The sequence below is a fragment of the Myotis nattereri genome, assembly GCF_964212035.1.
Source record: "Myotis nattereri genome assembly, chromosome: 12".
Classification (NCBI taxonomy): domain Eukaryota; kingdom Metazoa; phylum Chordata; class Mammalia; order Chiroptera; family Vespertilionidae; genus Myotis; species Myotis nattereri.
In genome coordinates this window covers 16,802,874-16,828,230 of record NC_138087.1, presented here as the reverse complement: position 1 = coordinate 16,828,230, position 25,357 = coordinate 16,802,874, and the positions used below count along the sequence as shown (strand labels likewise).

General features: G+C 41.8%; 1 protein-coding gene across 2 annotated transcripts in view; it reads left to right on the top strand.

Moving 5' to 3' along the window:
• Positions 1-692: 692 nt before the first annotated feature.
• Positions 693-25,357, top strand: part of TEK (TEK receptor tyrosine kinase) — a 109,313-nt gene continuing 84,648 nt past the window's right edge. For both annotated transcript variants that reach the window (XM_081103018.1, XM_081103017.1), the window contains exon 1: positions 693-921. In XM_081103018.1, the coding sequence (XP_080959144.1) occupies positions 870-921 (52 nt within the window). In that variant the 5' untranslated portion in view covers positions 693-869. The remainder of the gene's footprint in view (positions 922-25,357) is intronic.

The window sequence follows — 25,357 nt, the reverse complement described above, 5'->3', positions numbered from 1 at the left end:
TTAGGAAGGTTGAAAACCACTGTTCTATGCCAAGTTCTTCAAGAAATTAGATCACCTTCAGCTGAATTAGTAATAAAAACAAAAGCCACAGCTAGTCGCAGGGATATCTTTGGGCTCTTGCCCAACAAGTAAATCATCTGTGTGAAGAACACAGGCTAACAATTTTGGACTCTCAGCTCTGTGGCCACACGGCGACATTGACCTCACCGGTAGGTAATTAGCCAGAGTAGCTGCCTTTCGGGTTGTGTTCTCTCATCACGAAACCTTCTTTTCCCAACTCAAAGCACGTGGGCTACAAGGAGAAAACAAAAGCACAAACCGCCCCCCACACCCAGAAGCCCCTTCTGCCAGGGATCCCGAGGGGACCGGGGAGAGCGTTGGAGGCCGAGGAGGGCTGGTCTTCATCGCATACCACAAGTAGGTGGAGGGCTTGTTCTGTTTCCCGCCTATGAGAGGATACCCCTATTGTTCCTGAAAATGCTGACCAGGACCCACACTTCCAACAAAAATTCCTCTACCCCTCCGGCAGCAGCAGAAGCAGCAGCCACAGATAAGTGTTTTGATGAATTGCAAGATGGAGAGGGTTTGCCGTGCCCCCAGCCCTGCTGATACCAAATGCCTTTAAGATACAGCCTTTCCCATCCTAATCTACAAAGGAAACAGGAAAAAGGAACTTAAAACTCCCTGTGCTCAGAGACAGAAATGAGGCTGTTACAGCCTGCTTCTCTACTGTTCCTTCTTGCCTCCGACTTGTAAACAAGACCTAGGAGAACGTGAGAATGGAAAGTCACAAACCTCTGGGTGCTTGAAAGGATCCCCGGGAACCTCATGCACATCTGCGGGACCTGGATGGAGAGACTGGGGGAAGCATGGACTCTTTAGCCGGCTTAGTTCTCTATGGAGTCAGCTTGCTCCTTTCTGGTAAGATTTGGCTTGATTTTATTTTATTTTATTTTATTTTTAATTTAGTATTTTTTTAAACGGTGATTGTGGGCGCTCTCACTATTTCTTAGTGCTGGTTAACAAGAAGCAGCTGTGGCGTGGGCACCGTTTCTCTGTTTAATATGTAACACTCCGTGTAATGCGCGTGAGGACTGAAATGCAAAGTCCTTGTGGCATGAGCTGCCTTTCCCCGAGTTTCTCTTCTGCAAATTGCCTCGTGTGGCCACAGACTCCGTGAGGACAGATAAGGTCACTTTATTTGAAGAGATGTGCTTCCTTGGTACATTATTTGATGGTTCCTCATGAGGGATTGTTTTCTTAATTTAAAAAAAGCAAGAAGAAACCTGGTTTCACCTACTTTGAAGAAATGCATGCTGAGAATTACGGGACCCAGTAGGCAGTGTACACATTTGTCATTTTTAAATGAGAGCAAGAATGCTTTGTCTACAGATTTCATATCTGCATCCTCGTTTATTCAAAGCAGTCAAATTAGTCAAAAGAGCCGTATTGTTTTTTTCTAGTCGTTGGGGTCAGGGAGTTTAGGGCTATATAATTTTTGTTTTGTCTACAATATTTGGCATACAGTCTTGATTGGCCCAATGAAATCAAAGTTTAGGTAGTCACCCAGGTCCCCGGGCGCCAGAGAGCATGGCAGCCTGTTGTGGAGTTCAGGAATGGTTGGCTGGCTGTTTTTAGATTCAGTGCCTGTTGTTTGGACTCTAAATAGTGGTGTGGCCCTGTGGTTTGTGCATCTGCCTGGACAGTGGTATCAAAACTTGAAGTGAAAATAAATCACAACTGTAATCGCCATCAATCTCTCCCCTTCGATTTGGAAGCATCCTAATTATTGTAACGAAAATAGAATTGATCCTGGAAATGAATTTGACAAAATTTGCTGACTTAATGGTGCAGGCTATGTTACATTAAAGCAGGGGTCCTCAAACTACGGCCCGCAGGCCACATGCAAATACAAATATTGTATTTGTTCCCGTTCTGTTTTTTTACTTCAAAATAAGATATGTGCAGTGTGCATAGGAATTTGTTCATAGTTTTTTTTTAAACTTATAGTCCGGCCCTCCAACGGTCTGAGGGACAGTGAACTGGCCCCCTGTTTAAAAAGTTTGAGGACCCCTGCATTAATGGAACTTGATCCAAATATACATAAACATCTGTTATATTATTTTTCTGTATGTTTGAAATCTCAAATATCCAAAAATTAACCCAATAATATAACAGAATTGCATTTAAAGTCATTTGGTTATAGCTCTTCAGTTTGCTTTCAACAACCAGTTATATGGAGGATTCAATAATATTTTTAAAACTAAGAACATGTAGTACAAATTGCTGAAGATGAAAGATGATCTGAGATGGTTTCAATACTTATATAGAAATTGTTCATATTAATATAGAAAAAATGTTGATTTCTTTCTAATAATATGTACCTTTGCGCTAAATAATTATCATCATTCCATTTGGGCTTGCTTCTTCTCTGTGTAACATATTTATCAGTGATGTGAAATCTAGAACTGGTTTACACCAGAGGTTAGAGTAATCTAAGCCCAGGGGTCTACAGTTGCTCTGAGGTACTTTTTAGGTTAAATCTCAATCTCTCTCTCTCTCTCCCTCTCTCTCTCTCTCCCTCCCTCCCTCTCCCTCTCTCTCTCATGCACACGCACGCAAGCAATTGCTTTTATTTACTCTCCTCCCTACCCCCGCCTAAAGTGACCATGTATGGCAATATGGTCTTAGAAAGGCAGTCATAAAATTAAACAAAAAAGTGGCCAAAAGAGTGGCTCCATGTCTAGACCTTAGTTCCCTGAAATCATCACAGACATCAGCAGGGAGAGGCGCAACAGAAGGGTTTCATGATCTTGTTGAAAAGGGAGGGTGACACTAACAAGGCTGGCGTCTGGGGTAGGTCTGTTGTGTTGAATATATATATTTAATACTCACCCGAGGATATTTTTCCATTGATTTTTAAAGAGAGAGGGAGGAAGACAGAGAGAAACATTGATGTGAGAGAACACATTGATTGGTTGCCTCCCGCACATGCCCTGACCAGGGCCCGGGCCAGGGAGAAGCCTGCAACCAATTCCTTGACCAGAATTGAACCCGGGACCCTTTGGTTTGCAGGCTGATGCTCTATCCACTGAGCCAAACCAGCTAGGGCTGAATCTTAACTTACATTCCCAGTCTGTGCCTCAATGATCATGAACACCTAATGCTTGGAAATTATAATAACAACAATCCAGCATGATCATGTCTGTGGGCATGGAATCCATTCTCTAAGCCAAGCTCTGCTGGTAGACTACAGCAATGGGCTTATGGGCTTATCTCTCTAGTCCAGTGGGTTGTTTCTCACTTCTGTTTTTCTGAACAAATAGAACTGAAAAATGATGTCACATTTACCTCAATGAAAGTGCACTGGGTTGCAGATGCTCACCCATACGAGGGCTGGAGGAGGTGTGTCATTTTAATTTTCAGATTTCCCTCAAATCCGCGTAGATTCTGATATACTGCCCTCCCAATTGAGAAGCATGGCCAATTTCAGTTTACAGAGAAGTTCTAATAAACATATCAATTTCTCCCTACTCCCCCATCTTCACCAAACCAGGCTGCCCTCTCTAAAGAGTTGTGTATACAGACAAACAAACTAAATCACTCTTTCTGCTTATCATAGTATGTCCCATGAGATCAACACTGACCCAAGGGGAAGTCTCTGGTGCCATGCCTTCATGCCTCCTTTCTGTCTCATTGGACATTTCAAATAACAACCTGGATTCAGAGATAGTGGCTATTTTGTCTGAGATGGCAGAGGAAATTCAGTTACAGGCGTACCTTGGGGATATTGTGGGCTCATTTCCAGACCACCGCAATAATACGAGTATCGCAATAAAGCGGGTCATAATTTTTTGCTGCTGGAGGGTCTTGTACTCCATTTGTCAAATCGGAACATCTGTGAAGCACAATACAGTGAAATGCAACAAAATGACATATGCCTGTATGAGGCCAGGAAAGTGGTTCCAGATGGAACTGCCTCATTAGGGCTGGTCATGTAAGGCTAATACCAAGTGTGAGTAATCAAGGGTGGAGGTCTGAAGCTAGGATGAGAGACACACCTGGGAATTACTTTCACCGGGAGGAGTTTTGCTTCCTTCACAAATGCTTCCTCCTAAGCATTGTCTTTGTTGGGAGGTCTCTGCATTTCCTTTTCAGCCCTACCCTGGGAGAGCTTCCTGCAAAAGCCTCGCTCTTCTAAGACATCTCTCCAGGAGGAAAAGACACTTCCAAGTCCACCTCAGAAGACCATCTGTGTCCTCTACGGCATTCAGATGGGCGGCCTCCAAAGTTTTCTGACATTATCAATTCGTCTTCTGGGGCCCTTCCCCTAAAAAGACACATGTGTGTGTGTGTGTGTGCTGTGTGTGTCTTATGTCACCTGCTTATGCCCTGTAGATGGCTTATTGGTTAAAGCACAGAATCAGGATTCAAATGGATTTCTCTAGGCTAGAAGAGTGAGCCAAACAAAAAGATACCATTTCAAAATAGATAAATGTCAAGTTATGCAATTGGGTTTATTATGTTCAATGTGAGAGATGTTTGTTAAAAGTTCTAGCTTTAGCAACTTTTGGTGATACGCAAAATTCATAGGAACCAGCACATCCTCTGCTTGCTAAAAAGGTAATACAGTGGGGCCTTGACTTATGAGTGTCCCGACTAACGAGTTTTTTGAGATACCAGCTGTCTCTTGGCCAATTTTTTGCATTGAGTTGATAGAGTAATTTGAGTTAACGAGCTCCTTAACGAGCTCGGTCTCAGAACGAATTAAACTCATAAGTCAAGGCCCCACTGTACATAATCTGTAACAGTTTGCATTAGAAATATAAGGTTTAATTTAGAAATAGTCATCATTCTATCGCTCAGAGCATATCTATTAACAATGAAGACACTGAGAAATTTGACGGTAAACATAGACAAACAAGAAGGTAAGTGCTTTAGAAACCATGTTATATGGAATATTTAGTGAGGGAGAGAGCTGAGTGGCAGTGTTTTTAAGAGTTTCCATATAGAAGACACCATAAATTGACATTGTGTTTTGCCAGATCTAGGATCCAGGGGTGGAGGGAATTGCAGAAAGACAGAGTTTGGCTTTATTGATGAAAACCTTCTAAAACTTCTATTAATATCCCCCCAAGGAGTGAGCTACATACTGGAGAGTGTTCAGGCTTAGGTTGGGTGATCGCTTATTAGGAATATGAAAATATTATGTCGAGTGTGGTGGTTACTACACTGCCATTCACATTCTTTTCATTTTATTGTCTGTCTGTAGCTCTTCTATGATCACTTAGTCTTAGCAGATGGAGAAGTGTTCAGAAAAGCCACCGAGATCTTTGCCCAATTAAACCAAACTGGGTGTGTGTCCTGAATATGGACCCAAATATATAGTCACTTTACACTGAATTTTAAGTCAATATGCCTTTTGTGGAAAAAAAAAAAGCCATATGAACATGTGCTATGATGACTGTCTTTTGAAGCCACTGCTCTATGGTAGAGCTAATCAAAAATGCAGAAGGAGAGAATGGATGCTAAAGTCACAGATCTGGGGTTAAGCCCAAATTGGATGAGCATGGGCAAGTTATTTGATTTTTTCTAAGCCACAGTTTTATCATCTTTTATAGATGAGAGTATTTCCCAGAGTTGTTATAGGCATCAGGTGTGATAATGCATGTACAGTATTTAGCCAGTAGAAACTCACTTAATAAATGAAGTTAGTTTAATCAAAAGAGAAGTGTTGCTGTGAAGCCAATACTAGTTCAAGACTGATCTAATCTTTTCTAAGATGTAGGGGAATCATTTGCTACTCATAGAAGCAGTTTCCTCCTAAAAGACCTCAACAAAATCCAGTCCCTTAAATTTTGTGCTGGTCACTGCCCAGCTGACAAGTCAAAAAATTTGGCCAACTATCTAATGCTTTTCCTCATCTATCCATTCATCCCTCCTCATGGCCTTTCTGCCTCTAACAGGCCCATCTCCACAATATATGTGTTCTTTCCTCTTGGCTCTTGTTCATGCTATGCCATCCATTTGGAAATGACATCCTCCATGCCCATGTTACAAATACAGTTCAACTCAACTTGCCCAAGCCAACTCTTCCTCATGATGTTCTTTTCCTAATTCCGAGTTCTCTTACCACACTGGCTATATCTTTGAGCTCTGGGCACATACTAGTCGACTGAGCCAAATCAGCTTCTAACATCGTTGACAACACATATTACTTCTTTTTATTCTTTATAGTGCTTGTATTTGATGTTCAGTAACCTTTATTGAGTTTATGCCACAGTGAGAAACTTGGTATATGGCACAGTAGACCTGAAATAAAAAGAGAAAGTTGTAGAAAGAGTTTTAGCCACACTGAAACAATAATAATAATAATAATAATAATAACAAAACAATAATAAATCAATTCATATACATTGCAAATGGTATTCATTTATATCTTAAAAGGTTGCCTTATGTTAAGTATTTAATGTAAATAAGGTCAAAACAAAATCCTTTTTCCCCTCTTAGGTATGAAACATAAAAGATATACATATGAAAATGGGTTTAATCAGGACTTTCCTAATGTTAGGTATTGTTAAATACTACCCAAAAGATATACATACTTTTTATTCAATAGACATTTATTGAGTTATTGCCTGCCTATCATTCATTAATCAATGCATTTACTTACCTATTATTTCAGTTAATGAAGACATATTGAGGACTTCTTTGTGCTAAGTACTGTACTGGATGCCAGGAATGCTAAAAAGGAGAGCTTCTCCCTCCTCTCCACCCCCCACTAAACTCACATTTTAGCAGAAAAGATGAATATAGGCAGATGAATTAAATGACATTGTAATAAATGATATAGTAGGAATATATACAAAACCTAGCTTTTCAAGAGCTACAAAAATTTTATTGGCTTATAAAAGTGGAAACTTTTGCCCAGATAGTATGGCTCAGTGATTGAGTGTCGACCTATGAACCAGGTCAGCATTCAATTCCCAGTCAGGGCACATGCGTAGGTTTTAGGCTCAATCCCTAGTGGCATGCAGAATGTAGCTGATCAATGATTTTCCTCTCATCATTGATGTTTCTGTCTCTTCATCTTCTTCCTCTCTGAAATAAATAAAAATATATTTAAAAATTGAAACTTTTAAAATTGAAATTAGAAACTTTCAATTAAATGTCTAAAACACAATGTCAACTTCATTAATTGTTATAGATAACATTAATTTTGATAGTAATGAATATTGCCAAAAATTAGAGCAATTGTAGTATGAGCTACTCATAGACAAATGATTTTAAAACTAAGAAAATAAAAAAGAAAAGGAAGAAAGAACTTTCCATTACAGGGAGCAGGGGGTATGAAATAGGGCAGGCTCCAGGAAGTTGAGTAAGGCTAGAATGTAGGGTGGAGGTGGAGAATCAAGATTGGGGTCAGATTGGGAAGGGTTTTAAGGCCATTTTAGGCAGCTTATACTTCATGCTGTACATGTTGAAATTTGGCATCGTGTTTGTTCTAGCATACCTGATTTATGTCTTGGAACATTCACTCTGATGATAGTATGGAGGATGGATCGACATGGCAGAGACTGTAGGCCTGGGCCAATGTTGCTTCCCAGCCTTTTATTCAGGAAGGCCTGGATGAGGAGGGGGATTGGAAGTGTTTAGGAGATAAAACTCTGGAGGGGCTGGTGATTGATTGCTTGTGGAAGGTTGAGAGAAAGGGGAGAGACTAAACCTTGCTTCAGGATTCTGGTTTGTGTGATGCTGGCGCCATTTAATGTGGTGAAACATGGCAGAAGGGACTGGCTGGAGATGGGCAGAGACGGAGCAAGGACTTATTTTGTACATGTTGACCTTGAGGTTCCATGTAAAGGGAAATATTTAGCAAAATTTGGCTTTCTGGGTCTGATGCTCAGAAGAAGGGGATTGGGCAAGGAATTGAGACATGGAAATTTTGGTTTATGGTAAGTGAAGCCATGGGCATGACTATATACTCAACTTAAGTGAGGGGAAGAGAAGGAGGAGTTAGCTAGGGGTTCTATGAAGAAGCAGTCAGAAAAGTGGTAGGAGAAGCAAATCCAATCAGATTCCTTTCCTGGAATTCTTGAGAATTGTGCTGTGATAACTAAGGAAAGAGAATTTTAAGAAGGGGATAGTAAGGTGGGGGCAGCAGAGTGACAGCCCCAGGGCCTGGCGTGGGGGACCCAGACTGCAGGTGTATTGTCTTACAAACAGCTAGATGCACTGATAATATTCAGAGCCCAAACTGGAAGGGATGTCAGAGGATCAACTGGCAGTGCTCCGAGCCTACAGGAAAGGGAATGTCTAACGTTGCCTCCCTTATTTCTGGAATTTAAAACTGATAACCCAATTCCCACCAGTCTGGCCAGACTATTTCTTTTCTTTCTTTATTTTTAATCCGCACCAGAGGATATGTTTTTATTAATTTTAGAGAGAGAGGGAGAGAAAGAGAGAAATGTTAATGTGAGAGAAACATCGATCCATTGTCTCCCATATGTGCCCTGACCCAGATTGAACCCACAGCCTAGAATGTGCCCTGACTGGCAGTCAAACCCACAACCTTTTTTTTTGGTGCATGGGACAACCATGCAACCGAGCCACCTGGCCAAGGCGAGCCACACTATTCTAACTCACATCACATGTGCAGAAATGATTTTAAGAGTGAACCATCTCTACTTTTGTGTAGATCCCACCCCCACTGCCTCCTTTTGTCCCTTCAGGAATCTGACTACCCTTCTCCCTGTGTCCCTGCCCAAAGACTGCAGGGACAGGTGTGGGCATGTGGGTCAGCCAGATGGAGAGAGTCCTAACTTTTCAGAGCATCTGTTGATTAGAGGGAGCGCGTTCCCACAGCCTGGTGACACGGTGTCTAAGATGGTGTGGGTGTGACACAGAGAGGAGAACATTTCAACATGAGCCAAAGGGACCCGTCAGGCAGCCTGTTGAGGGGATGGTGTGTTGTGCTGTTTGCTCTCTGCTTGTCACAGACCCTTGCCCAGGGCTTGCCAGCGAGGTGTGTGTGTGGTCACACCCATCTCAGTAGATCTGTCAGCTTTCCCGCTTTTGTTAGAGGGTGATATCATGCTTCCTGGGGGGAGCGCTGGAAGACAATGCTCGGCCACTTTCCTCCAGATACAATAGGCGGAGTCAGGAAGGCAGTATTGACATTGCTGGGCTGGGAGGCACTCACTGCTCTGCAGCCGTCAGATGGTGAACCAGCTTAACCTTGGCACACACGGCCTGGGTTGTGCAAGGCGTCTGGCTACAGAGCCAAGGGGACTCCACCCTGCGGACAGGAGTGCGTTAGACATCTGGGAATCTGGGATGGGCTTCCAATTCCCATCCCTGTGTCAAAAACAACCACAAAACAATAATAGTACCAGTAATAACAGAAATAGCTACTACAGATGACTGCCTCTATGTACCAAGTGTTGAATATGATTTTACTCTCTCCCAACAACCTTGCACAATAGGTATTATTATTCTTGTTTTTAAAGATTTTAAAATTGATTTTTAGGGAGAGAAGAAGGGAGAGAGAGAGAGATAGAAATATTCATATGAGAGCAAAACATTGATTGACTGCCTCCTGCCTGCCCACCACTGGGGACGTGGGCATGTGTTCTGACCAGGAATGAAACTGGCAACCTTTCAATGGATGGGCCAATGCTCAACCAATTGAGCCACACCGGCCAAGGCCAAGTTTTAAAATATATGTTGACATCAAGGTTCACACAGGTTAAGTGACTTGCCCGAGGTTGAACTGCAGTAGACATCCTTTATTTTGTACTGCCTGGCACCTCAGTTTATACCTGCTGCCCTGACTCCCCTCCACGTGATTCTGATGGGACTGCGGTCACTGCTCTCACTGTGCGCCATCCATCTGACGACGGCAGTTGGTTCAGAGGGAGGATGCAGGACCCACAGGGTCAGTTAGAGCCTTTCCTGAGAATTTCTGAGCAGAATACTCTCTTTCCTCAATGAGGACACTGTACATCTGGAGCTGCCAGCTTCCGTGGGCACTTGAAGGAAGCTGGTCTTTGGTAGGAAAGACTGAAGGCAGTAGCAGAGAGAACAGGAGCAAGCCAGGCGCTCCGATGTTACTTGAGCACTGGGTTCAGTGGTTTTAGATCAGAGACCCATCCCTGTGTCTTCCAATTAAGCGAGCCAGCACCCTTATTTGCTTGTACTATTTTGAGTTGATTTCCGTCTCTTGAAAGTGAATAGTCCCGAGTGAGCCCATGGCCTCGGTAGAAAATGATGGAGAACAGAGTTGAAGTGAGAATGACCTGACCCCAAATTCTGAGGTCTTTCAAAAGCGTCACTGTGCTGTGTTCTAATTAGTATTTCATGTTCACCTCAGGCTGGTTCCTGGAAATGAGGCTGATGACAGTATTTGTTCATGTGATTACAGGGAAGATCTTAAAAGAGATACCATTTAAAAGTACTTAGTACAGGGCTGGTACATGATGAGCATGAGATAAAAATCAAATGCTCTTAATTATTTGCTTATAAACAAAGCTGGAGACGTATATTGCCTTATGCCAGTCCTATCAAATCATAGATCCATCCCTGAGGGCAGGTGACTCTATATTCTATGCCAGATGGAACTCCCCACTTCCCTTGGTGAAACTCAGCATTGGTACCCTAAGCTTGGCCCTGTCTCAGGGGCAAGGAGAGAGAAGCTTAGAGTTTTGTGTTTTGGGAATTTTGCTAAAAATCTGAAGTATCAGGTGTGTGTGTGTGTGGGGGGGGGGGTCCTACCTGTGGCTCTACCAGCTCACAAAATGGTGCTCCCTACATTTCTCCTGCCAGCCCCTCATTGCCTCTTTTCTCTGGTCCTGACTGACCTGAAGCTGTAGGGTGATTTTTCTTCTGTAGGACCCTAACTCATTTATCCCAAACCTAATTCTTAGTTTTTGACTGTTTACTATAGAATTGTCATTTCCAGGTGGAATGTGCCTCACTTCTGACTAAGCTTATAATTGGATTATTGGACCCATCTTGGAGGGAGGGAGTGTGTGTGTGTGTGTGTGTGTGTGTGTGTGTGTGTGTAACAATAGCTCTGCTCCCATTTCACCACCATCTTTCCACTAATCCCTTCTCTCAATTCCTCTTGTGTCTAGAACCTCTTGAATCCAGAAGGCACTTTCTAATCTTTTGGAGTTGGTTTAAACACCCACCTATTTACTATTTACTGCCACCATTTCAGATCAAAGAGCAGCGGGGAGGAGGTGGTTGGCCGTGGTAAGCAAATTTTCAGGAGCCAGTCTTTGTCTACCTCCCCAGCTCTTGTGATTCTTAGTCCCTCATGCTATGTTGGAGGTGTATTTCAGTCACACCAGGCTCTCTGCAGTTCCCAGACATACACTTTCAAGCCTCCTTGCCCTTGTGTATGCTGTTTCTTCTACCAGGGATGTCCTCTTTACAGTCTCTTCTCCACCTGTCTAACTTACTCATGCTTTGAGGTCTGTATCAGCTGTTATTTCTTCCAAGAAGTCTTCTTTAACCCCTTTAACTTGGGTAAGAGCCCTGCCTCAGCCTGGGTTCTATCAAAAACGTGGCCTGAGGCAAGGGCACCTGTGCAGGTAGATTGTTAGGGTAATGACCCCTGGAGCAAGACTGAGGGACTGGTGAGTAGAACTGTACCTGGATGCGTTATCACGTTGGCCACTGCTACGGATCCAGGTGCTCCAGACCTTCTGAGGAGCCTTAAGAAATGAGACTCAGAACGGTTCACCTGCAAAGGAAGAAAGGCGTTCATTCATTGCTATACTTTGCCTTTATTCAGGTGCTAAAGATGTGTAAGAAGCTAGTGGGTTACTGCTGATGTCCTGTGCCAGAGAAAGTTCTAGGGGAGGGAGTGAGATATACTCGCTGGGGCTCTGGGTGGGCTACTTGAGTTTACATCTGCTCATAGCTGGGGGAGGCCTGCACAGAAGCAACCCCTGCAGAAGCAGCTGGGGTAACAGCTGGGATGGAGAGAGTTGTATTGGTGCCCAAGAGGTGTTGGAAATAGGCACTCTTGTACTCGCCTTTCTCCCAGTACTTAGAAAACTAAATTACAATTTACAGTGTACTTGTTGGTTTTACCAATCAGCTGCATATGGCATATCAATATTCTCAGCACCAGAATAGTATACTGGCTGCTTTAATAAATGGTTTTTCCCTAGATTAAATGTTCTGACCTAGTGCTTCCCTAAGTGTGCTACATAGACTGTTGCTGGCCTGAAGGATGATTTTATGAGGTGCTTGGAAGAATATTTTTTATTATGACATGTATTAGCACATAGCTATAGATATGTGTGTATATGTATCATATCAATCACATAATTTTATGACTATTCTGGCTTAACAGGTTAGAAAAAAAAAGATGAGTGAAGGAGAATGGTTATACAATTTTACAAGTAGCATGTAGACTCAGCAAGAATCATGAAAGTGATGCATAAATCAATGTAGTTTGGGAGACATTGCTATAACTAAATTAGTTAGTCAATCTTTTAAAGACCTTCGTGTGTATGTCCAAATAAAAAATAGAAAAGTAACCTGGCATGTAATTAAAACAATCCTAGTGACATGGACAAAGAGGAAGAGAGTCTCATGGTGATCGACCTATCTCAGATGGCTATCTTCTCCCAGGAAATCTGCAAAGAGGACATTAGTTAATAAATCACAGACAAGATCTAGTTTATCCCTTGGGCATATTGGGCATCCCTCAAAAAAGGCCCAGCAGTTAGCCGGCAAACCAATGAGCAATGCCCACCAGTGGAGGAATGAGTGGGTCAGTTATAGTCATTCATTTAAGCTAACATGTATTGAGCACATTATATGCAGAATCTGCTAGGCAATGGAGTTACAAAGATGGTAAAGAGAGGGACTGACCCCGAGTGGCCTGCAATCTGGTGGTAGAGGAGCTCTGCCCCAATAGAGGCTGACAATAGACTGAGAACATGGGAACTGGAACGAGTAATCCAGGCAGAGAACAGGGTCTCCTCAGGAGGGTGACATTGGAGAAGGATAGTAGGAGTGTGCTTTGTGGAAAATCAGGAGTGGAGATGAGAAGTAGAAGCATTCTTGGCAGAGGGAAGCTTGGAAAATGAGGAACACAAAGTTTTAGGAAGCATTTGTGCAGTGGTTCTGCATGGCAACACTCTAGGCTACACTGAAGGAGGTGGCAGGGGATAAAGCCGGGAAACTGGGTTGGGAAGAAGGAAATTTGGTTGAGGATGGGCTGAGTGGACAGGGACAGAGATACTTCTGGGAGATGTTAGGAGGTGGGATGAAGCTGAGTGAGGGAATGCAATCACCCAAGGGGTAGTTCTGGGAACACCTATATCAGGGGGTAGAAGAAGAGGAAACTGAAGGCATTCAGTGAGGCAAACCAAAGGAACTTTCAACTACATCAAAAATAGCAGAGGAGCGGGTGAGGACAGGGACTAGAGAATTTGGCAATCAGGTGCTGTTGCAAAGCACTTTAGTGGATGGGCAGGGCTGGGGTTGAGTACGTAAGCAGATTTCTTTCTGAGAGATGCCCGGCCGGTTCCTGTATCCTTGTGCTTTTCTGGAAGCTTGGTTCTGGGTGATCTGGTAGGAGAAGGGGTGAGGTCCTCTCTGCTGTTGCTGACTCAGGCATGGGGAGCATGTGCAAAGTTTTGAAGGAAGTTGGGAAGGACCACTTCTACAACAGACATCTCCCCTTCTCCTGGACCTGGTCCCCAAATTCCCTGAATTAGGGCATTATTATAGTTTCACTCATACTTGGTAATGGAGGGAGATGTTTTCATTGGGGAGAGGGGCACACTGTTACCTAGAATAACAGAGTATTAGAACTGCCAGAGACTTAAAAGATGCTCTCTGAAGTGCCTTCACAGAATGCTAACTCCAGGAGAGGCATAGAATCTTTTTAATATCAGGTGCAGCTAATGCACCAGACCTTAAGAAATGCTGATATGATTCACCCTGCCTATTTTACAGAGTCGACACTGAGCCCCAGAGAGTTCAGCCCTTAGCTCAGGCTCACTCAGCTCATTAGAGACCAAGTTTCTTCACTTTAACAGAGAGTGCAGAAGGCAATGTACTAGTGCATTAGAGATGAACTCACATACTGTAGAGTCATTGTATTGGTTAGCTATTGCTCCCCAAACTCAGTGGCTGAACCAGGGTTCATGATCATGCCTTTGGGTCATTCGAGGTCTTATTGGCCTATGCTTAGCACAGTTAGGTGGTATTGCTTCAGGTTACAGCAGCTGGGGCAGCTCTGCTTTTTGCTGCAGGTGTGTGGGTTGTCTGGGTGACTCTGCTCACATGTATTTGATCCTTCCTGGGTCAACATATTACCCACAGTGTATTGTTCTCATGGCGATGTTAGATTGCAGAGGGCTAAGTAGAAACAAACAAGTGAGGTTCTTAAGGCCTAGGCTCAGGACTGCATATTGTCACTCCTAGACATATGTCATGTCCAAAGTCAAGTGCTGGGAAGTATACTCTGCCCGTAATGAGGCCAAAACAAGCGTGTAGATGCAAGGAAGGTTGAAGAATTGGGGCCGACAGTTCAATCAGGGTTAGGGTTGACTTGACACACTGGCCCAGCATCAGCCATTCTCCACCAGCAAAAGGGCTCAAAGGAGTAACCTTCCCAAGAGCCCCCAATTACTCACTTATGAATTCCTTTCTCTCTCTCATAAGTGCATAATGGCTGCAGATGTGAGGCCCCTGGCAGCGTGGCCTTGCTTTGTGCGGCCTGGCCCTCCAGCCCCTTCTCCCTGTGTATCTCACACCCAGAGTCAGCGGCGCTTTTCACACAAACCGTCTGCCAAGAGGTGCCGAACTGGAGCCAAAGCGCAACAGCTGCAGTAGCTCAGCTGCATTCAGAGGCCTCGAGTAATCTCCTCCCAGGCCCAGCTAAGCACAGCCCTGGCCACTGAGTGATTCTCGAGTGCATTAGCCATCGGCAGCGTGTGATTCCAACATGAGTAATACGTGAATTCTGCCAGCTGCTTCTGGAATCAAACAAAAAGCAGTGTTGTTGCCAGCCAGGCAGAGAAATCGCCATGAACTACACCACTGCCTTCCCACAAAAGCTGGGAAGAACCAGCCTTGCAGGCGAACTTCAGCCAGAGGCCCTCTTTTCCTCTTCCAGAGATTGCTTTCTGATGGGACTCAGGGCTGATAACCCTCCCAAGCCCACCTTTTCACTTTAACTAGGCGGTTATGCTCTCAGATGAGTCTGGGCTGGAGTCCCACTCAACAAGGTGAGAGTTGTGTGACCTTGGGCAAGTCATGCCACCTCCCTCTAGATGGGGATAAGAAAGCTGCCCACTACAGAGCTGTGGTGATTGTGTGATATAAGCAGATCAGATGCATAGCAAAGTGCAGATTCATAAAAGATGCGCAGTAAATATTAGCTATCATTATTTCTTAGGTCTCCCTATGCCACTAGAGTTATTGCTCCTACGAGCACACTATCTCCAAGAATCTGTATATGTTATCCTCTTCCACTCGTCCCATTTCAACATATCGCATTCCTCCCCAACCCATTCTATTCTATGAATATTTTTTGAGCTCCTGCCCTGTGCCCAGCCCTGGGTCAGTGGATGAAAGATGAATAAAAACCCTGGGCCGGTAGCTCTGCTGGTTAGAGCATCATCCTGTTCACCAAAACAGTTGTGGGTTCAATTCCTGGTCAGGGCACATATCTAGGTCATGGGTTCCATCCCTGATCAGGGAGCATACGGGAGGCAACTGATGACGTTTTTTTACCTCCCTCTGTCTCTCTCTCTGTGTCAGTCTGTCTCTCCCCCTTCTTCTCTAAAGATCAATAACAACAACAACAACAACATATCTTTGGGCGAGGATTAAAAAAGATGAATAAAATAAAGTCATTGCTGTTAAGTATTTGCTGTTGGAGTATGAGCTGCTGATAGACATAGTAGATTCTTGTTGTTCATAGTAGTTATGTTCTATAAGCCACCAACACAGGGTTCATTTCCTTCAAGTTGCAACATTTTTGTCAGCCGATTAATATGTAACCCACTTTTCTGTGTGTTTCAGCTTAAAGACAAATCATTAAACATAAATCGCTGATTCATTAACACACTCAAGGCTAATAGCACTGTAACTCCTGCCTGAGCAAGGCTTATAACACACATACTTCTTGTAAGGCACCCCCCGCATTCCTGTGCTTAGGAGCATCAGGTAGCCCTCCACACTATACTTGGAGGCCATCTTAAATGGTAAAATGGCCAACAGAAGGCACAGAGAGGTGAAAAAGTGGCACTGACTGTACCGGAAAAGAAGACTGGTTTGCAGCATGAGGGCTGAATAGAGCGATGCCTGGTTTCACCTCAGTTGGTAACATATGTACCTGAGGACCCAGGGCTTCTGTTGCCCGGCATGTGATCCAATGACAGGGAAGTCACCACGAGTATCAGTGTTGGGGTTATAAACAAATTGTAGGCAAATTCTCAGACATGGAATCAACAAATAATGAGGATAGACTGTTTATACAAATGAGTAAACAACTCAGACTGCAATCAAGTTTCCACAGAAGTCAGGGCAAGCACAGGAGCGGGAGAGCTCACTGGGTTCAGCCTGGGGCAATCGGGTTCCTCAGACCCGAGTCAGACTTTCCAGTGCAGGAGGGCATTTCCGACAGACCAGACAGAGGCGGAGCATGGGTGATGCCAGCCCTGCTTCAGCCAGATTAGCCAGGTTGGCGCTGGCAGGTGGAGGATGTCTGCCTCCAGCACCAGACTGGGTAGCCCAGACTCGACTGGGTGCCCTCAGCAGGCCTCTTCTCACCCACATCCATTCAAAAGCAAGACCAGCACTCTGAGATGCCAGACAGGCTTAAGGGATTGTACTCCACAATGTTAGTGAGTAACAAAGTCTTGTTGGGTCAAGGGAGAAGACGACTTGTGTTGGACCATGTGCAAAACTTAGTAAACTCACCAGTAGACACCTCTCTGTTCCTCCGGCTAAGCTCCTCCAGCCCCCAGTCTCCTCACTTCTCCCCCCCTTTCTCTTACTGCCTCTACTATTCCACTTTAATTTAACTTGTGCAAACCATTCTGCAGAACAAAGGCCAGCTCCTTACCTAACCCCCTCTCCCCTGGAATCTTAGCAGGAGCCCTGGATTACTACTCAAGCATGCCTTTCGGGAGTTTGTACTCTACCCTCTATGCCTCACTTCAAGGGGCTCATCGAAGTATTCCCCCAGTGAAACACTTTACCCAGAAGAAGTACAAGGTCCCAGATGAGTTACCACTGCCTATTGCTGCCCTGCCAGTTATTCCTCACAGAATCAGTATTTTCTCATCTTGGATGCATGCCCCATGGCAGGGGTCCTCAAACTTTTTAAACAGGGGGCCAGTGCACTGTCCCTCAGACCGTTGGAGGGTCGGACTATAGTTTAAAAAAAAACAAAACTATGAACAAATTCGTATGCACACAGCGGCGGCAAAAACACCCGGCGGGCAGGATAAATGTTTTCGGCGGGCCACATGTGGCCCGCTGGCCGTAGTTTGAGGACCCCTGCCCCATGGTTTCTGCAGTTTTTACAGAGCCAAGTCCAGGTCCTAGCCACACTAAATATTTGATAAATGAATAGATTTCTGCTAAATTGATGATTTTGGGGAAAGAGGCATCTCTAATGTTTTCCTCCACAAGCTGATGTGTAATACCAATCATTGAGTTTTCTTATATATTTCACAGCAAGGTTTTACAATTTTCATCACATTAAGTTCTAAACAGTTTTCCTAATAATTCTTAGAAAAATCCCCAAATGGTTTTGAAACTTAACAAATCATTATGAATTTTATCTTGAAGAATAAGCAGGAGGAATAGCAAAGAAAATTCTGGGAATAAAACAGTAACATCTTAGGACCAGCTCTACTAGATCTGAGGACAGAGACAATGATGTAACATAGTGGGGGGCAGTCCAAGGGTATGGACACACAGGTCAACGGACTAGAAAGTCCAGAAGCAGGCTGGAGTTTATATAAAATCTTAATATCCCATAAAGGATACAAATCAGTAGGGAAAGGAACAATAGTTCTAGGAAAAGTTATTTTTCTATTTGAAAAAAAGAGAATTGTTTGAAAAGCCTATTTGTTACCTCATACCAAAATATATTGCAAGTGGATTAAAGAGTAAATGTAAACATTTAAACCATCAAAAGAAGATGGAAGTGAATATTTATTGACTTTTCATATGGAGAAGGGCTTTTAAAGTTTAAAAACAATGGAAGAAAGCACAAAATAAAAATCAATACACTTAGCTATATAAATATTTAAACTGTTAATCCAACAATAAGCAAAATTAAAAGGCAAAGAACAAATGAGAAAATGTTGCAATAAATATAGCATGTAAGAGATTAAAGTATTTTTTGAAAGAAGCTCATTGAGATGGAAGGAAAAAAATAAAAATCTCAATAGAAAAAGAGAGGAACAAATAATGCACAAAAGGAGGAAATAAAGGTGGCTAATAAGCGTGTGAAAAAGTTCACGCTCTTCATTAAAATCAAATCAAAATAAGGTACTATTTTTCTGTATCAAACCAGCAATTATTAAAAAACAAGTGAGAATACTCAATAATGCATGGCTGGGGTTAATAAAATGTTCAGTCATATACCTCATACACTATAGCTTTTTAGAGAGAAATTTGGCAATGCAAGGTAAAATTTCTCACTTCTCACTGTGTTTGGATAGGCATGGTCTGGTGTTTAAAGAAGGATTTCATGATAAGGAGATACATTTTAAGATTATTTATATTCTGGTTATCCTAAATAGACCATTACATATAGTATTATTTTGTGTTTTTAGAGATACTTTTTGATGATTATTTTAATTCTTAAATTGTTATCACCTAACAGGATAAAAATAAATATAAAAGGACCCACATTTACCAGGACTACTGTGTAATTTGGGTACATAAAATGTTTTTGACTGTTAACATATTAATTTCTGCACTGTTGTTACAGAAAATAAAGAGATTGCAGATACAGTCTCTTCCTTAGACATATTTATTAGAACATTCGGGTGGCCTCCTGAAGTAAGACTCAGAGCGACAGTGAGAAATGTTTCTTTCACAGTATTCGGTTGATTTTTAAAGTTGGAAACTACTATATGAATTGGAACTCTGGGTAATTATTTCAAATTATGGCATTTGTGTGCTTTAGCATATTTCTCTGGTTGCAAAAATAATTTATGTTCATGTAGAAAAACTTGAATACACAGAAAAAATATTTTAAAAATTCAGTCACCAGAGTTAACCAGACATGCTTCTTAATTATATATAAATATATAACTATATAAATATAGACATTACTTTGAGATTTACTGCCTGCAAACCTGAAGTTCTATAGGTGCTTGTGGAATCAACTGAATGTGTGCAGTTATTTTCTTCTAAGTTGACATTTGAGTATTGCTCCTTTCAAACATTACAATTTTGAAGCTAGCCACACATATATCAGCCATTAGGTTTTAATTTCAAGCACACAGAATAGAGCAAAATTTTGGCTTTTTTTGAGTACATTATACAGTCTTATCACTAAAGTCCATGTAACCTAGTTTTAACACCTTTAGGAGCCAAAATTAGTGGTATGAAAAATTCTGTTTGAAAAATAGGCCTCTGGCTGATTAGTCATATTCAAAAATTCTGAGTCCAGGGATTCTGGACTTCAGTGTGTAGAGCACATGATAATCTTGTTCTCCAATTATGACCTTTGACCAGCAATTTTTAAACCTTTTCATCTCATGGCACACAAAAGCTAATTATTAAAATTTTGCAGCTCACCAAAAAAATATGTTTTTGGCCTACCTGACAAGAAAAATAGGTATAATTTTGATTCATTCACACCAGAGGGCTATTGTTGTGTTGGCTGTTGTCATTTTTTAATTTGTTAATCTAAGGGAAAAGCGGTCAGTGCCCCTGACAAAAAAGTCAGGTATTGCATGTTTTAGAAATTCTTTTGAATTAATTTTTATACATAGGGACAAGTTATAATCCAGTTTCATTCTTCTGCATGTGGCTTTCCAGTTTCCCAGCACCATTTAAGTAAAAATAGTCTTATATTTGCTCCTTTGTCAAACATCTGCCCATATACATGTGGTTTTATATCTGGGCTCTCTATTCTGTCCCACTGAACTCTGTGTCTGTTTCTCTGCCAATACCATGCTGTTTTGATTACCATAGCTCTGTAGTATAATTTGAAATTCAGGTAGCATGATACCTCCAGATTTTTTATTTTTTCTCAAGATTGCTTTGGCTCTTCAGGGTCTTTTGTGGTTTCATACAAATCTGATGATTCTATTTCTTTAAAAAATGACATAGGGAGCATTATACTAAGCAAAATAAGCCAGTCAGAGAAAGATAAATATCACATGACCTCATTTATTTGTGGAATTTAATGAAACATAAACTGATGAACAAAAATAGAGCCAGACAGAGAAGCATCGAACAGACCATAAAACTTCAAAGGGAAGACAGGAGAGGGTAGAGGGGCGGGTAAGAGATCAACCAAAGGACTTATATGCATGCATATAAGCATAACCAATGACATAGACACTAGGGGCATGTGCTAAGGGGTGAGAGTGGCCAGGGAGAGGTCAATGGGGAAAAAAAGAGACATATATAATACTCTATGTAATACTTTAAACAATAAAGAATTTAAAAAAGACATTGGTATTTTGAAGGAGATTGCATTAAATTTGTATATTTCTTTGGGTAATATAATTTTAACTATGTTGATTCTTCCAATCCATGAACATGGTATATTTTTCCATTCTGTTATTTCTTTTTGAATCTCTTTTAATAATGCTTTGTAGTTTTCAGTATATAGGTCTTTCTCAGTCTTTGTTAAGCTTATTCCTCGGTATTTTATTCTTTTGGTTGCAATTACAAAAGGAATTTTTTTTCCATTTCTTTTTCTGACGTTTTATTGATAGTATACAGGAAAGTAATGGATTTTTGTACATTGATTTTGTATCCTGCAACTGAACTGTATTTGTTTATTGTTTCTAGTAAGGCTGTCCTCGGGTTATGTCGGACTTGACACATCATTTCATGGTTACATCGCCATCTCCTATTTACAGTATTTATTAAAAAAAGTTCCGTCATTTCGACGTATGTACATATATGCTTTATGTTTTTTATTATTTATTTACCACAAGTAAAGGTCAGGAATTATCTTTCTTTTAAATATTTTTACTGTTTCATTTCATTACTGCTGTGTATGTGCTCCATGTGAGTGACGTAGGTGCTTATATAGGTGCTTATGTAGGTGGGTTTCGACTTATGATGAAAATTGCGTTACATCACACTGTAGGAATGGATCTCTGACGTAACCTGAGGACCTACTGTAGTTTTTTGGTGGAGTCTGTAGGTTTTTCTATATACAGAATCATGTCGCAAAGAGTGATAGTTTTACTTCTTTCTTCCCTATTTGGCTGCCTTTTATTTCTTTTTCTTGCCTTAATTCAAAATGAATCAAAGATCTAAATCTAATACCCAAAACAATAAGTTACACAGAGGAAAACACAGATACAAAACTTGTATCTATGGAACTTGGTCATAGAAAACATTTTATGAACTTGACCCTAGATGCAAGGGGAGTAAAGGCAAAAAGAAATGAATGGGATTATATTAAACTAAAAAGCTTCTGCATAGCAAAATGAATTGACAACAAAACAAAGAGGCAGCCAACCAAATAGGAGATGATATTTGCAAACAGTAGCTCTGACAAAGGTTTAGTTTCTAAAATGTATAAAGAACTCATAAAATGCATCACCAAAAAAACAAACAACTCAATCAAAAAATGGGCAGAAGCCCTGAACAGACACCTCTCCCAAGAAGACATACAAATAGCCAATAGACATATGAAAAAATGTTCAGTCTCACAAGAAATTAGGGAAATTCAAATCAAAACTACAATGAGATACCACCTCACACCTGTTAGAATCACTATTATTAACAAGAAGAGTAATGACAAGTGTTGAAGAGGCTATGGACGAAGGGGAACGCTCATTCACTGCTGGTGGATTTAGACTGGTACAACCACTATGGAAAACAGTCTGGTGATTCCTCAAAAAATTAGGAATAGAGCTACCATACGATCCAGCAATCCCACTCCCGGGTATATACCCCCCAAAATTGAAGATATGCATTCTCAAAGACATATGCACCCCTATGTTCATTGTAGCATTCACAGTGGACAAGACATGGAAATAACCAAAGTGTTCTGCGATAGAGGACTGGATAAAGAAGATGTGGTACATCTTGACTTTGGGTGGTGGGCACCTGGTGCAATTTACAAATCTTGTAACATAGAAACCCACACCTGAAACCTGTATGATCACATTAATGTCACCCCAATAAATTTAATTTAAATAAAAAATAAAATCAAAAATTTAAAAAAGAAAAGAAATTCTTGTGGCACACAGGTTGAAAATTGCTGCCGTAGACTATAAATGTGTGTCACCCTGAGAGGGAAACTGCCAATTAAAACTTCACAGCCCCTCCTAGAAGTCAAGTCCATCTGAAGACCTGACAGGCTAAGAGAGTGAAGCTTTAGCAACACAGCCCAGAGCGCCGGGCCTGAGAGGGAACCCACCTCTGCGCTTTCAGAAACACGCATGCCGGCTGGGCTCATTTCTTGCCCATGTTTGTGTTGCTTCTCTGGGCTCTTATAACATGAAGCAAAGGGACAGGAAGCGTGTGGAAGAAACGTTTAGAAGGACCCCGGTCCTGCCGCACCATTATTGTGCTGGGCAGTGTTCATCATTAGTTCGCTCTCTGGACCCCATTTTCTATGGGTCTGACGGAAATTCTACAAGAATGTCAGCATTTCTCTGTGATAAACTCTGCACACAGGGTCCCATCTCAGGACAGGCTAGTTGTGATGATTTTACAGGGGAACAACCCCTTTTTCTCTTCATGAGCCTCAGATCTTTAGGGAATCATAAAGCATCATCATCACTGTTTATTGACTTATTATTTGCCCCACACTCTCAACACACCATTCATAAAATTCACAAAATATTTTTTCATATGACTGTAGATCTATACATTCATCCATCTCAGGGAAATGCTTAGAGGTTGGTATCATCACCTCCACTTTCCAGATGGCCAGGCTGAGGCACCGAAGGCTAAGTAACCTGTTAGGGCCCTGTATTACATAGATAATGCGTGGCAGGCCTGGGATGTAGACCCCGGTGACTTGGTTCCCCAGCCCCTGGCCACACACTGCATCTGCTGCTGCTCACTAAGCTTGCCGGCCTTCCAGGTGCAACCTGGTCTGGGACAGGCACAGCCCCAGCTGGGCACCTGCAGACTCCGATGCTTGGACACATCGCCACGATGAAAGGCGCGACTGTAAACCCAAAGCTCAGTGTGCACAGCACAAGCCGCTTGCTTCCCTTCCCAAGAGTTCAATTTTTCAATGTTTATCTTTTTATTCTGTGTGTACAATATCGCCAACCAGAGATAGCCACTGTTAACATTTTCCAGATAAGATTGAATTTGCTATCCCTCCCTGTGGAATTCTAATGTCCTCCTCCAGGTTTCCCCTGGGAATTCCCCAGGGCACTCACATTCTCACGGGTCCGACCCACACTGAGTGCTGACCGAAGTTTTGATTTTATTCAACTTAGACACTCCCTTGCTCACTCCTGCCTGTGTGGTCTCTGTGAACTCGGTGTCACCCTAGACATTCAGCTCAGCCTTTGACGTCAATTAAAAATGAGAATGATACCGATATCTCTACACACAGACAGGCCCACAGGCACAGACAGACACGAAGACACAATCGTAAACACAGAGACACACAGATTTTTTGCAAGCCTAACACACTGAGCAGGTGAGTTGAGACAAGATGGGGTCTATGCTGTGGCAATGCAAACTTCACGTATTAGTCACGTCTGTTTGTTCAAGTGGCAGCTTTCTCTGTCTCGCCGGCTTCCCCTGGGATCATTATTAAGTAAAATAATGGTTAGGTTACTTTACCATAAGTGCTGCCGTACTGCAACAGTCTGACACCCGAGATGGCTTCTAAGTGACTAGCAGGTGTGCAGTGTATCCAGTGTGGGTATGTTGGACAAAGAGACAGTTCACGTCCAGGTGGACTGGAGTGGGATAGCGTGAGATTTCATCACACTACTCAGAGTGGCACACAATCTAATACTTAAGAATTGTTTATTTCTGGGATTTTCCACTTAATGTTTTTAGACCATGGTTAATCATGAGTAACTGAAATCATGGAAAGCAAAACCATTGGTTGGGGATGGGGTGGGGCAGTGGGCTACTGTACTTGATCTGGTTCTCACCCAAAGCAACAGGGATCTACTCCAGGGCTGGAGCAAAACCTAGCTGTTACATTTGTGGATAAATGATATAATTTTACATGATCCTTTATGGGTGATTAAAAGGATTGTCAACAGTAGTTTTGTCTAGCCTGGCTGGTGTGGCTCAGTGGTTGAACATCGACCCGTGAACCAGGAGGTCACAGTTCAATTCCAGGTCAGTGCACATGCCCAGGTTGCAGGCTCGATCCCCAGTAGGGGTCCTGTGGGAGGCAGCCAATCAGTGATTCTCTCTCATCATTGATGTTTCTCTCTTTTTCTCTTCCTTCCTCTCTCTAAAATCAATAAAAAAATTAAAAATATGGTAGTTTTGTCTATACACAATTTTTACCTTACCCACTGATTTTTAAAACCCTGACTCTTATTAAATACGTTGCTGCATTGGTTATACTAAATTTTATTAAATATTGCATGAATGAAGTGGGGAGGGGGGGAATTACATGTTAAGATATAACATTATATATACACCTAAAAGATACATAGATACATATATACATATTTCATAGATAATATATAATATGTATAATCTTATTAAATTCTGTTTGCATTTTAGACTATATCATTCAGAATTTGAGAGAGGTATGATGATATCCCTAACAACTATTGTGGTTCCTCAAAGTCTTTTTGCTTTGACCAATTTTACAAATATATTTGATTCTCTATGATTGGAGCACAATGATGCATAACCACTATTCTTTCATGGTAGAATTTATTTTCTATTAACAGAATTGATTGGCTTTGTTTCATTTCATGACTTCTATCCTGAATTCCACTTTGTCTGAAATCAATATTGTCACTTTTGTTTTCTTTTTCTTCATTCTTTTTTCTTTTTACTTCTTGATAAATTCTTTGCCCATATCTTTGTTTTTTAAGATTTTGTGATTTTGTTTGAAGTCTCCCATAAGCATTAATTAACTTGGAAGTTTTAATTTTTTCTGAGAGTATTTGTTATTCTATAGGTGATTTTAAACATTTATCTCTAAATCATAAAA